Source organism: Salvelinus namaycush, chromosome 37, assembly GCF_016432855.1.
Source record: "Salvelinus namaycush isolate Seneca chromosome 37, SaNama_1.0, whole genome shotgun sequence".
Taxonomy (NCBI): Eukaryota; Metazoa; Chordata; class Actinopteri; order Salmoniformes; family Salmonidae; genus Salvelinus; species Salvelinus namaycush.
In genome coordinates, this window is record NC_052343.1 from 11701500 (window position 1) to 11715758 (window position 14259).

The following is a 14259-nucleotide window of genomic DNA, read 5'->3' on the forward strand; positions in this document are numbered from 1 at the left end:
GAACATAACCTGGGGAAGCAGTTCATTTTTTTAAATTCCCACATTTTGTTTTCTCTTCATTGTTAAATGGGAGTATTTTGTTTGATGACTCTGTGCTAACAGAATTTTACAGAAAACCAATTTATTGGCTGTCAGCCAGGAGCCTTTTCTTTCATTATTTGTCAAGGTACGATTATTATTTTTTTCTGTTAATGTAAGTTCAAATAAATTCTGGGTAAACAAAAAAGGGAAAAGTAATTGGCTTCCTATTTGTTGATAACGTTAACCAGACTGCCTCAGTCTGACTATGGGCTTTTCAAACAAGGGCCCTCACATTTACGATATTAAACGCAAACTTTGACTTGAGATATATACAGTGTGCTCCAAAATTACTGGCACCCCTGACTGGCAATGCACAAACAATACTTTAAAAAATATAAACAATATAATTATAGAGATAAACTCAAAATACCAACATGTGAGAAATACCGTACTTTATTCATGTTTCAATGGAACCAACCAAAATCATACAATTATTTAATTCAAAATACATTTCACCAAAATCAAGGTTTCATAATTATTGGCACTCATTTAGTACAACCACCTCTAGCAAGGACAACAGCATGGAGTCTTTTCCTGAAATGTTTGACAAGGTTAAGGAACACATTTGGAGGGATTTTGGACCATTCTTCTATGCAGATACTTTCAAGATCCTTCACATTCTTGGGTTTGCGCTTATCAACTGCCCTCTTCAACTCAGCCCACAGGTTTTCGATTGGATTGAGGTTCGGCAACTGAGATGGCCATGGCAGAACATGATTCTTGGGGATTTTGTTGCTTCTCTCACCATCTTCCTCCCTCTCCTGGGGGGCAAAATGCATTTACAGTTTTGTGAAAAACAGAGTTTAAATGTACTTGGCTAAGGTGTATGTAAACTTCTGACTTCAACTGTATGTGTATATATATATGAATATAAATAATACACACACACATATACAGTTGAAGTCGGAAGTTTACATACACCTTGGACAAATAGATTTTAAAACTCTGTTTTTCACAATTCCTGACATTTAATCCTAGTAAAAAAGTCCCTGTCTTAGGTCAGTTAGGATCACCACTTTATTTTAAGAATCTGAAATGTCAGAATAATAGTAGAGAGAATTATTTATTTCAGCTTTAATTTCTTTCATCATTTTGCCACAACTTTGGAAGTATGCTTGGGGTCATTGTCCATTTGGAAGACCCATTTGCAACCAAGCTTTAACTTCCTGACTGATGTCTTGAGATGTTGCTTCAATATATCCACATAATTTTCCTGCCTCATGATGTCATCTATTTTGTGAAGTGCACCAGTCCCTCCTGCAGCAAAGCATCCCCCCAGCATGATGCTGCCACCCCTTGCTTCACGGTTGGGATGGTGTTCTTTGGCTTGCAAGCCTCCCCCTTTTTCCTCCAAACATACGATGGTCATTATGGCCAACCAGTTCTATTTTAGTTTCATCAGACCAGAGGACATTTGTCCAAAAAGTACGATCTTTGTCCCCATGTGCAGTTGCAAACCGTAGTCTGGCTTTTTCATGGCGGTTTTGGAGCAGTGGCTTCTTCCTTGCTGAGCGGCCTTTCAGGTTATGCCAATATAGGACTCGTTTTACTGTGGATATAGATACTTTTGTACCCGTTTCCTCCAGCATCTTCACAAGGTCCTTTGCTGTTGTTCTGGGATTGATTTGCACTTTTCGCACCAAAGTACGTTCATCTCTAGGAGACAGAACGAGTCTCCTTCCTGAGTGGTATGACGGCTGCGTGGTCCCATGGTGTTTATACTTGCGTACTATTGTTTGTACAGATGAACGTGGTGCCTTTAGGTGTTTGGAAATTGCTCCCAAGAATGAACCAGACTTGTGGAGGTCTGCAAATTTTGGCTGATTTTCCCATGATGTCAAGCAAAGAGGCTCTGAGTTTGAAGGTAGGCCTTGAAATACATCCACAGGTACACCTCCAATTGACTCAAATGATGTAAATTAGCCTATCAGAAGCTTCTAAAGCCATGACATAATTTTCTGGAATTTTCCAAGCTGTTTAAAGGCACAGTCAACTTAGTGTATGTAAACTTCTGACCCACTGGAATTGTGATACATTGAATTATAAGTGAAATAATCTGTCTGTAAACAATTGTTGGAAAAATTACTTGTGTCATGCACAAAGTAGATGTCCTAACCGACTTAAAACTAGTTTTAATGACTCCAACCTAAGTGTATGTAAACTTCCGACTTCAACTGTACATACATACATACATACATACATACATACATACATACATACATACATACATACATACATACATACATATATACATTGCACAGAATCAAATCTGAATTTATCTACCTAAAAAAGCGATGTATAAAAATATGGATAACAGGGTCTTATCGCCAAATAAACGCTCTCACCGCATCACACATTTTTGTTAGACCTTGCATTACCCTGCATTAGGCTTCAAATAGATGTTTGAATGATAAATATACATATCGGTTGGTCACCGTATAAAGGCTTTTGGATTAGATTTCAGGAGCAGCTCTTATAGCGATTAGTGGCAACTTAAGAAGACCCCTATGGGTGTGTTTCCATTGGCTCTTAATGAAAACCATATTCTATATTTACTCATCTCAATGGAGTGTTCAGAAAGTAAGCAGAGAGAATTCTAGTCACGTTATTATATATCCACCATCTCACAGACCCGGCATACATACACAGCACAGAACCAAGCCTCAAGGGAAAGGGCAAAGAGTTTGTGAATCACCAAAACGGGAAAATAAAATCACAGAAGGATTAATTACATTTCCAACGGCAGTAGGGCAGAAAAAAATTATGTTCCACACATTTTGAGAGGGTGGCCTATTTCTTTTCTCTGTCATGCATTTTAGCTCTGGGAGCTCCTGTATTGTGGCGGAGTAGGACAGAGTGTGATTCAGAAAATGTGTGGATATTTTTAGCCAACCAGTCACTGTCCTGAGGGGACAGAGGCTTTTTTTGTAGCTGTTTCACAATGAACCTCTGGTTCCATGCCCAGGAGAGACTTCAAATCCTCACTGAATCAGCTTTCATCTCCTCCACAATGCTGCTGTTTCCTGGTTGGCAATACAAGGCTTGCTCCACTGCTCCCCTTTCCTCTATTGTTGTACTGATGATTTACTGCAGGGTTTCCCAAACTCGGTCCTGGGGCCCCCCGGGGTGCACGTTTTGTGTTTTTGCCCTAGCACTACAGAGCAGATTCAAATAATCAAAGCTTGATGATGACTTGGTTATTCAGGACCGAGTTTGGGAAACTCTGATGTATTGTAAGACATACTATTGTGTTACAGTAGTGTACTATAGACTGGTAGAACAATTGAGTTATTATATTAGTTCACAGACATGCACAGTTAAAAGTGAAATCAACCAAAGTAATTGGCAAATAGAAACAGGCACAGTAAGTCTTTTTGATTTGTAGTTTGACTGGGAAAACACCGTAATTTCATTTCATTTGAGGTAACCCGTGTATATACCACCATCGATTCAACCACAAATGCTGAAGTGAGAGTTACGCTAATATTGTCCTGAGCATTTCTTTGTTGATGTATTATACAGTGATATGAAGCTGTGAGTATTTCTCTATGACCAAATTATCCTTCCCTGACCTGACCGTGACCTCTCATATACTTTCCGTTCCCGACGTTCCCATGGACTTTGCCTTTTTATTCCCACTTTATGCCGCACTGATTCCAATTACCAGCAGTGACATTCCCACAACTTGTTTCACATGTGACAGATCAAACAGACAGACAACCAGACTCTGTACCCCTCCTCTCCTCCTCCTTCCCTCCATCCTGCTCTTTGTCTTGACTGTTTCCCACGCGGGCCAGCTGTTTGGACCGCTTTAAATGTCGCCTCACAGTGCGTTCTGGGAGCTGTGGATGGCTTGGCTGAGCTGCTTGGATTGTGCTGATACGACTAGGCTTAAGGAAAAAAGAAGAGAAAATACCCCCCCCCCTTCCTTATCCCCCCACGTCAAAATATCTGGTCACTCAGCGAGTCTACTATCTTGTTAATTCCAAGCGTCTGTCTTCACCACTCCTATTGGGAGGTTAAGCCCTGTCGAGAAGGCATCAAAGCTCTCCTCAGAAAGCGGCTCGTATCATAGAGCTAAACAATCAGCTTTGATTGGATTTTTATCCTGTCTTATTAACTCTCAGACCAGGGAGCCAAAGCCAAAGGCATGATGCTAATTGCCAAAACAAACTGAAAATGCTCCGTGGATCAACACTGACATCCGGTCCTGCTTACGTTTGGGTTGTTGTACTGCAGTAAAGTATTATGACATTTGATAGGGATGTTTTCTGTTTGGTTTCTGTATCTCTATTTGACATGGTCATGGATGAGTTCAACCAGATTCCATTTGAATGTAACCTTTTTGTGAGACTTTTCTTGGTTGTACATGATAATTCCCTGTGTTTTTAAAGTCCTAAAGAAATCCAAAAGCCGAAACGCTTTGGTTCTACTTTTAACAATAAAGAAACTTTTATTTATTGAATTCCATTGTCCTCCAAAAGTTGCTGAATCTCCTTTCTGTTTATCACGTTTACCTGAATTTGAGTATCATTCACTGGAGGAGGAGGAGGACTACTAGTACTACTACTACTACTACTGCAGTCATTACTATCACTACCATGACAAAACACCTGAACCAATCACACACATGTTCTTCAGAAACTGTACCTTGTCTCGTTCCCTGTCTTTCAGATGGCTCATCTACACTGTGTCTTTCGTCTGTGCGGGAGCTCCCAGCCCTGCTCCAGGACATGTACCAGCAGGGCTTTTCCCTGGTTGCCGTTCACCCCTTCATTCATCCCTGTGGTTCCGACGCAGTCAGCCCCCAGCACCAGCTCTACAGGGCCGTGCTGATCCGACTCGATGATGGGTACGAGTACACACACATTGCACTTATTCAGAGCATCTACATTGACAAAATTAGCATAAGCCTTATCCAGGGTCAATACACTTGTGTTTACGTAATCTTTGTCATTACGTAATATGTATAGCAAATAAAAATGTATATTACCACATGGATGTAGACGTTGGTATTACAGAGGTTGTTTTGGGCTAGCTGTCACAGGGCTGTTGTTTTGGACGTTGGCAAGCAAATAATCTCTTTCCGAGCTTTTGATGCTCCGGCCAACATGTGGAATGGGCCAAAGTCACAGCTGCACCCCACATCTGCCCTCCACCCGGGCCCCTGTCAGTGTTGCAAACCCTGGGTGAGAGTCAGCTTGGATCAGGGCATGGTTTTACTCCAAGTGTATGTGAAGGGCATGGCGGGGTGAGGCTGGTGGTGGTGGTTTCCGGCTGAAGCACCACGTGGCTCGCGTGCCCCGTGTTCTACCAGCTGGCTGCTATGAAGAACAGCGGTTTCATGCATGTTTACTGAGAGTGTTAGGCCACATGCAGGTCTGTCTCTGGGAATGACTGCCTGTGTGAAGTAGAACCAGACACTCACTAGTCACTTTCCCCACAGAGAGGTTAGAGGGGCAGCAGTTAAACCTCTCACCCTCCCCTCTTAACAGTGTTTTATGGCCTGGTCTGTTCTCTCTTGTGGATCCAGAGCCCTGGGGTCAGACAGTGACGCCAGACTCCATAAATCCCCGGACTCTCCCCTCGTTGAATTATGATCCAGGAATTCACCTCGAGATTCCTAAAATAAATAATTCCAAACATGGACAAATAATTCCTGCACATTCCTCAGTATATTGGGGTTTAGGCTCCTTGCCCTGTTGTTCTCGTTTTGTGCTTCCTGGTTGCCTAGTGTTGTCTTGAAAGGATCAAACCATTTGGCTGGTATAGGTGGAGGGTTTAGTTAGTTGTAAAGCACAACAATCCATCCACTCAGGTGGCTCTTGCCTTCTTTCTAAAGACAGCCTGTGCCCATTAATGAGCTCCTAGGGTCTGGGGAAATACATCACACCTCTCTCCCACTGTCTCTACACAAAAAACACTCACAAACAAGTTCCAGACACTAATCCTATGCTGGGAGCACATAAATATTGATTCTGTATGAAAAGGGATGGTTGAATGGGCAGCAGCATGGGGTTTTTACACACCGACATGGTTGCCTTCCTCTGGAGGAAAAAAGAGAATATGAGGAGAGGAATAGAAAGCGATAGAGAGAGAAAACAAGATCACAGCTGGAGTGTGAAAGAGCAGGAGTTAGAAAGGGGAAAGAGCTGCCATCCTTTGATGGCTCCGACCAAACCGTCCTGCTTTATCACAGCGTCTGTCACCGTGGAGACGGCTGCTCGCATCAGCACCAGCCCGGGGGAGGGGGGATTTTTTTTTAAATCAACCAGGTAGCATCTTCCTTTTCTATTCCCTTGTCAGTCCCTTGAATCAGGGAGCGAAAACTGCAGATGACAGTGCAACCATTCATCACTCTCTCAAAGCAAACAGACCCAAAAGTGTCTTCTTCGCTCTGCAGTGCGCTATGCGTCAGCTTGATACAGACAGAAGGAGAGACAGACAGACGGGGAGAGATAGTGTGTCTGTGAGAGAGAGAGAGAGAGATAGAGAGATGGAACAGGGACCAGAACAAGAACAGCAGCTAGGCTATGCTTAGCAGCAGCTGGATGTGCTGTGTTTAGTATGCACACAATGTCTCTTTGGATACAATCCCAGCCAATTTTCTACAGTATTAGTCTCAATTGTAAAGCATCAGTGAACAAGGATATAGCTGCACAGTAGTGTGACATTGCAAAAACTTCTAGAGCCAGGAATTACACAGGGGCAGGTAGCCTATATAGAGCTGGGAGCCAGTATTGTTCATGTTAAACACTGTCACCTGGAACGACTATTCAGTTAAAGATACTCTCTCAAATTTTTGTATCGTTTCAGCCGGTCGTTTTGAAAGTGGCGCTCACGAGCCAAAAGTGGTCCCCTTTATTTGTGTACTGTGTCATCAAATTGTGTATTACAGTACATCATTCATTTTGTATGATATTTCATGTCCTGCAAAGGTAGTTTTTTTGCAATGATATGTTTTCAATCCAATTTGTACTATACGTTCCGAATTTGTTGTGCTTAAGATCCTGGAGTGCATCTTTAAGTAGGCCATAACTTTAAAAGCCTGTTGTCTCTGACTGTGATTTGTCGCTGGTGACCTGCTCAAATCTGCAGAACAGAGAGAATGGATAGGACCATTTTAATTTTCAAATGTCAACTGTCAAATTTCCCAATGTTCAATTTGGTTGGGGCGTAGCCGGGTTACAGTTTAGCAGGCAGTGTCTGATGGGATATATTCATCATCTATTGGATAATTGTAGAATTGACATGCGCTCGGGGAGAGAGCTGTATGGACCAGAAACCATTAGAGGGGATTCGTCCAATGAAATGATTAATGACTCTGTGAAAGCTGACATTAGACAAGATGTGCTATATTATTAAAGGCCAGGGATGAAAGATTGCTCATCACAGGTTCGATGGTGGATCCTGACCGAGCCGTTGTCATGGAGATTGTGATTTTTGAATTGCAATTTTGGCGCCCAATGTGAGGGCTTCTGGGTTTAAAGCTACATTCTGGGATTCAACAAACTTCAACACGCCCCACCATATCAAGAATTAAAATAACCATTCCCAGATTCCAAATCCCAGACTGTGCCTTTAATACTCCCTGTGGTCCGGGATACAGAACCTTGAACGGTTGAACCTGACTGACAGTGCAGCTGAATAGATCGCAGCAGCAGCAGTCTGCATAGAGAGTGGGAAGTCCGGCAGACGTACCACCAGGAGGAGGCTGCAGTCAGGCCAGCTGCAGGCTGGAGCCAAGGCATGCGTTTGACACTTACTCTAGCCACATGTGGCCTGGTGGTTGACAGCAGAGCTGTGGGGTTGAATGCAAGTTACCTGTTTCACACCGAGAAAATGGACTGCGGGTGATTTTTTTTTAAAGAAGTACGTGCCTCTAGAGAGGCGATGGGAGACTTTTTGAATGTACTTTTCTCCCACTTTGTCCTTTATGGATTTGAGCCCTCCTCAGGTTTACAGATCCAATCTGCTTTTCATGATTTCCAATAACAGAACGTGGAAAACGAATAGCAAGAATTCAGCAGTTTTCCTTTATATTGAGGCTTCACGGTGCTGTGAATTGCACAGTAAGTTTGCAAAAACCTCTACCTGATTCAGAGCATCCAATGTGCAGATTTTCCTTGACACAGTTTGCTACTGACATTTGATCTGGGATAAGTTGAATAATGATGGGTGACTGGTGTGACAGTGATGTCTGACTTCTGTGGGTTGTTGTTGACTGTGAGAGATGACTCAGGTTCCCGCTGTGTTGTGAAGTCAGTGTGACAGAGAGAGAGAGAGAGCTAGGCCTGGGCTGCATGTGATAATGTTTAAAGTCTCCTTACACACACAAATACAGGTACATACTGTACACACACACGCACACACGCTGTGGCGAGGGTGGAAGGGCCCCATCCGTGTTGTCAACAGGATGAGAAGTGAAGCAGAGCGATGGAAGCTGGGGCATTGGCCTCCCCCAGGGCTAGCTGTGGGATTTCCTCCAGAGAAAATAGAAAAATACATATAAATAGATTCCATCCACCCACAATACTGAGTGGAAAAACAAGACCAGATTTGTATTTCATTGGGTTTCCTATCGCACCCTAATGTGCCCCTTTCAATCCTGTATTGTGTCTACGTTAAGTGGTTCTTTTTTTTTGTCATACAGGCCAACAATTACATTAACACGGCTCATATGTGATTTATTAATATGGATGGGCATAAATTCTTTGCATAAATCTATAAATACTTCATTTCCAAGGATTTCGATGTGCAACCATTTCAGATATGTATTACTGAATGTGGTGTATGTCTGTATCGTGTAAGACTGAAATGACTGTGGCTGAAATGTGTTGTTCTCCTCTCTCCTGCTGTGTGGGCTGCTACTGCAGGTTGGAGAAGAGCCAGTCGAGCTGTGCTCCCTACCGTCTGCAGCTGGAGCAGTGTCTGTCTACCGACCAGGTGCCCACCCCTGAGCTCATCCAGGGTTATGTCAAGAAGGTGAGCCTCAGATAAGGCCCTGGCACACTACTGAGACGAGCTGAGCCAAGCCAAGCTGTACTGAGCTGGCCTGGTTAGTGGTTAGGCATCCACAACTGTGCTGAAAAGGACATCGATGTGAATGAAAATATTAAGTCGGCACAGATTTGTTCGGGTGGCATGATCGTGTGAAAAGGGTATAGTGGACTCAGATCACGGACACAACTGACCAGCCTATAGGTCCTAAAGACTCTGTGGGCAAAACATCTTTGTTTTCTTTATCTTGACTCGCTTTCCACAGCCAGTAGACGAGACGGTCCTTAGTTTTAATAAAACATTGGTGAGTGGAAATGGGTTATCAGTTCAGCCGGCCAGTCGCCTGAGGACCAGAGTTTCATTCTGACCTTCAAACTCTCTGTGCCTGGAGCACTCTCTCTAATATCTGGAAAATAGGAAATATGTAGCCTATGTAGAACTGGAATATGAAAGTCTTTACAGAGGCCTGCTCTCATTCTCAAGCAAGCTGATGGCCATGACCGTATCATATTAGGAGATATCACAGACGTCTATTAAAAACAAAGAGACGTGTCATTATAAATAGCAATGTAACAGAAACATATGATGTTTATCTGTTTCTCTGACCTGAGCACGTGCAATACACAATAGTGTGATTTTCCATTCAATGCGGACCATTTCAAAGGCTATCCATTACCTTCACACCTGACGTAACACACACACACCCACACACACGCACACACACATACACACACACACACACACACACACACACACACACACACACACACACACACACACACACACACACACACACACACACACACACACACACACACACACACACACACAACAGTAGAAATGATCCCTCTCCCTCATTGACTGGCAACGTTACCCTCAAATGAGATACAATATTTTTCTTTTCATCTTGGCAATTCCATTTTGCAAAATGGCTGGGAATAAAAATGTGCAAGTGCTGAGCGAACGTTCGATAGATATTAAACAATGCAGCTAGGAAACGATGTGACTGTTTTACAATTTAATTTCATAGAGGATAACCTGTGATATGGCACCCATGCTGATTTGATTTGGATTCTCCTGGTCCCCGGCTGCAGATAGCAGAATGTACTGCCTCTGGTTGGATCTTGGGACAGAATGTGAATGGAGAATGGCATCATTAACATTGCTTGACAGTTAACATTTCAATTTCATTTGATGGAAAATCCCAATATTGACATAAAATGCCAGATGACAGTGAAATGGGAAAAGCCATGCTTGATTTGGGATGCAGTCCTGCCAGGGCTGGAGCCATTGCAATCCAATCAACTCTATTTCAATTTGAATGGCTGATGCTGGGAAGAGGGGTGGAGGGAGGGAGGGGGGGGGGGCTCTATAATTATATGCTAATACCAGGTATGTAAACAGTTCCCCTGGAATCCATTTGGTTGATAAAATAGGGAGTAAATTAGGGGAATTCAGGGGGGAAAATAGCCATGCTTCTATAATGGTACGACTTAACAATGTGTGCTTAAGTTCTAGGTTGTGTTTCAAGGTTATCACAAATTTTTTAGAAAGTCCATTGAGCACTAGCTAAAACATTGATCTTGCTCATGATTAGCCAACATAATCTTAAATGACAGTTCATCATAAACAGAGCATACAGTATGAAAGGTTGGTATTATTAAATAGTATTTGTAAAAGTCAGGTTGTCCACGGATCTCTCTAAAGCGGTTGTTTGCTATCTGTCTCTCCAGCAGATCCAGGATGCTGCAGACCAGGGGGTCATGTTTGTGGGCTTCATCCAGGAGCCGTGTGGGGTACGAGGTACCCAGACCAGAGAACCAGAGACGCCCTCCCTCTCCCTCCACTCCAGCCCCAGTTCCGTGCTAGGCTCCCTGAGTAGCCGAAGCCCCACTAGCCCCTGGGCCAATGGAGAACCAGGAGCCCAGGAGCAGGCAATGGACACTGGGGCCGATGAGGACCAAGGCTCCTTATGTAAGGGTGGGGAGGGGGAGGACCAGACTAGGGACACTGGGGGGAGTGAGACTACTGTCGGGGAAAGCAACCATGATGGAAGATCCTCTCTTCCCATAACACCATCCACAGACAGCGAGCAAGATCATGATCAGGATGTTATAGTGGAAGACACACTGACACACAACAATAACAAGACAAACGTCGTGGAACTGAAGGAGAAACCAAGCCGTCACACTCAGAGAGCCAGTGGTGAGTATTGTCAGATTTCCATTCGTTACTATGTAATTGGATTCATATACAGTATGCCAGGCAAGATTCAACTTGAAACAGCATAAATGGTTCTTCAATTTCCTCACACTGTGGTGCAGCATAAAGTGGGATTCAATTAGCATATTTCAGCATCTTAGAATACCAGATGGACAGCTCTTCTCTCTCTCCCGCTCTCGCTCACACATTCTCTTTCAACCCCAGTTGGAAAACGTGCTCATAAAATGTGCATGTGTGTTGAATGCACCCGTTTGTGTGTGTGTGTGTGTGCATGTGTGTGCCCATACATGTTTGGCTCCCTGTAGACACAGCACCCTGGTCCATCTGGACATCCCTCCAGTGCATATTGCAGTGAGATAATTCCCCCCCCACCTCACTCAGCCTCCTCCCTCATCCCCAAACCTCCACAGTCCACACCACCACCACAGCATAGCCAGCATGGTGTGTGACCATGTGCCAAGTGCCCTTGTCCTCTTCGCTAATGCGCTCACTGCTGAAATTGACTCAAAGTCTCAGTTCTGGGTGGCTTTGCCCCTATAATCCTCCTGACTCCTGATTCTGTAGGTGTACAGTAAACAACAGCAGAATGTGGAACAGGGAACAGGGTCACACGCCAACAGTCAGAAGTGAAACCGGGACATGAAACCGACGTGCTCTAAAATAGCATCAAAGAGCGTTGAGGTTATTGAAACTTAGTGCTGAGAACATTCCTGTGGGATCACAGGTGTGAGAGGAGGACGTGATGGTATATAAAAAGACAGAGATTGGACAAACATCACAATGGTCACTCACACACATCATTATTGGTGTTACCTCTTAGAAATGAAGCAGTATGAAGCTAACCACTCTCCAACTAAAAATCATGTTGCAGAGGAAGCTGGCCTACATGTTGAGCATGTATTTATTATGAAATGTTAGTCCTGATTAAATCAGTGTTGAGGAGGGTGGATTAGCAGAACAGATGCTGTCATGTTCAACAGTGGTTCTGCACAGTACACATTATCAGTTAGGATTATGGGCCTGACCTTGTCACTTGGACAGGCATCCATCAGGTCAGACTTTAAAGGGACCCATTTGGAATGTTGTAATTGCGTTCAGGCGCTCGTTTACTCGTTAGTTGTCAATTTTCTCAAATGATTGGACCACACAAGGTATCGTCTCATAGCAGGCCTGTCATCTGATATTTTCCATGTGACTGTGGCCTGGCAGGTCTCAATAGCCAATACACCCTACTGTGTGTTATCGCCATCCAATTCTCAGGGCAAGTCAAGGGCGACCCTAAAATATTTGTTTTACTCTGATGCCCCTGATGCTAAAATTGTCGAGTCAGTTGCGTTGTGAAGTGGTTATCATGTGGGAATGATCTGACAGGTATGAATCCCTGGATTATCTTTAGCTCCAGGTTATACCTCTACCGTAACTCACGTTTAACCCTTTGCATACAAAGCTAGCTGTCAAATGGAAATAACACATGCCACAAATTGTTCTAAGTGTTGTTATAAAATGTATGTTATACAATTTACCACGATTGTCTTCTCTTTAAATGCGTTACCATTGAGCTGTCTGGTTTAGTCGGATGCATTAGCGCAAGGTCTCTGTCAGCTATGCATGAATTATAAACGGTCTGTGACACATTGCAGACGCAGAGCATTTAGTGGAATGGTGAAGCTAGCAGTTCCTCAAAACCGCTGGCCTTGAACGAGTAAACATCAACTTTAATATTATGTGAAAACCTCATTTAAATTCAGTCTTTTTGAGGGAAAACAAACAGAAAAATTAAGATTTGTGGAGCGACTTTGTTGTAATGACTTGGCTTGGTTTTCAATAAGTTTGTAGTTTCTCCAACGTATGCAGGGAGAGTTGTGATGCATTATTGTCTTTCAGTTGTGATTCTGGAGCTTTGAAGAGTGGAAAACGACAAGATTTGGGGAATTTGGTGGCCAGCTGTCACATCAGTCAGACGTGGCAGAAAGGAAATGGTTATAAATGATTCATTCTTCCTGGGTGTCTGACTGAATGACTGACAGAAAACCAGAGCAACTGAACCATGGTCCCCTCTGATGTACTGTGTGTGTGTGTGTGTGTGTGTGTGTGTGTGTGTGTGTGTGTGTGTGTGTGTGTGTGTGTGTGTGTGTGTGTGTGTGTGTGTGTGTGTGTGTGTGTGTGTGTGTGTGTGTGTGTGTGTGTGTGTGTGTGTGTGTGTCTTTTGTGAGTCTTCGTGGGAGTCTAACACATTCTGGCCCTCCGTCTGGTTCACATGGGGATGGCAGATATTAGCATTAAAAAGAGAAGATTATGCCGCACTTGATTTAAATGGCTGCTGCCAAAACAAAAGTCCATCCAAATGTGTATGCATTGGTTCATATTAAAGGAGACCATTTCAATTGAGGCACAAGCCTTTGGTAGGGGATTGTGGGAAAATGATGAGTCAACTCTGTTATGTGTTATTAATCACCTCTGTTGTGGGGTATGAGTCAACTCTGTTGTGTGTCATAAATCACCTCTGTACGGGGTATCAACTCTGTCACGTTATAAATCTCTGTTGCGTGACATGTTTCATGTCAGCACAGTCTATAGCGATGGAGATTGAGTGTTCTGTGTTCTCAGGGGTGGAGCTGCTAGCCCTGTTCAACCACCCAACTGACCGTGAGGGCCAACTGAAGTACTACACTGGGAAGGTACCGCTGAGGGTTCAACTCCGTGACGAGGGGGTCAAAGGGGTGGAGGCCAACTGGCTGGATCACATGACCCAGCACTTCAACAACGGGGCCTCACTCGTTGATGGATACTTCCACCTGGGCAACGACAACGGTAAACAAACTATCCAACGTCCACTTCATGTTTTTACACACAGTACTTCTGTGGTATAGTACGAGCAAAGTAATTGCCCTCTTCACAATATCTCAGTCCTTTTTTCATCCGTCTGGCAAACCTCTTATTTTGTTCCACATTAGT

At 43.6% G+C, this 14259-nt stretch overlaps 1 protein-coding gene across 1 annotated transcript in view; it reads left to right on the forward strand.

The window, feature by feature from the left end:
* The window catches only part of LOC120031417 (raftlin-like), a 64707-nt gene that overhangs the window by 27034 nt on the left and 23414 nt on the right, over window positions 1-14259 (forward strand). The window contains exons 3-6 of the mRNA XM_038977156.1: window positions 4756-4933; window positions 8958-9066; window positions 10815-11286; window positions 13912-14115. Of these exons, the coding sequence (XP_038833084.1) occupies window positions 4756-4933; window positions 8958-9066; window positions 10815-11286; window positions 13912-14115 (963 nt within the window). The remainder of the gene's footprint in view (window positions 1-4755; window positions 4934-8957; window positions 9067-10814; window positions 11287-13911; window positions 14116-14259) is intronic.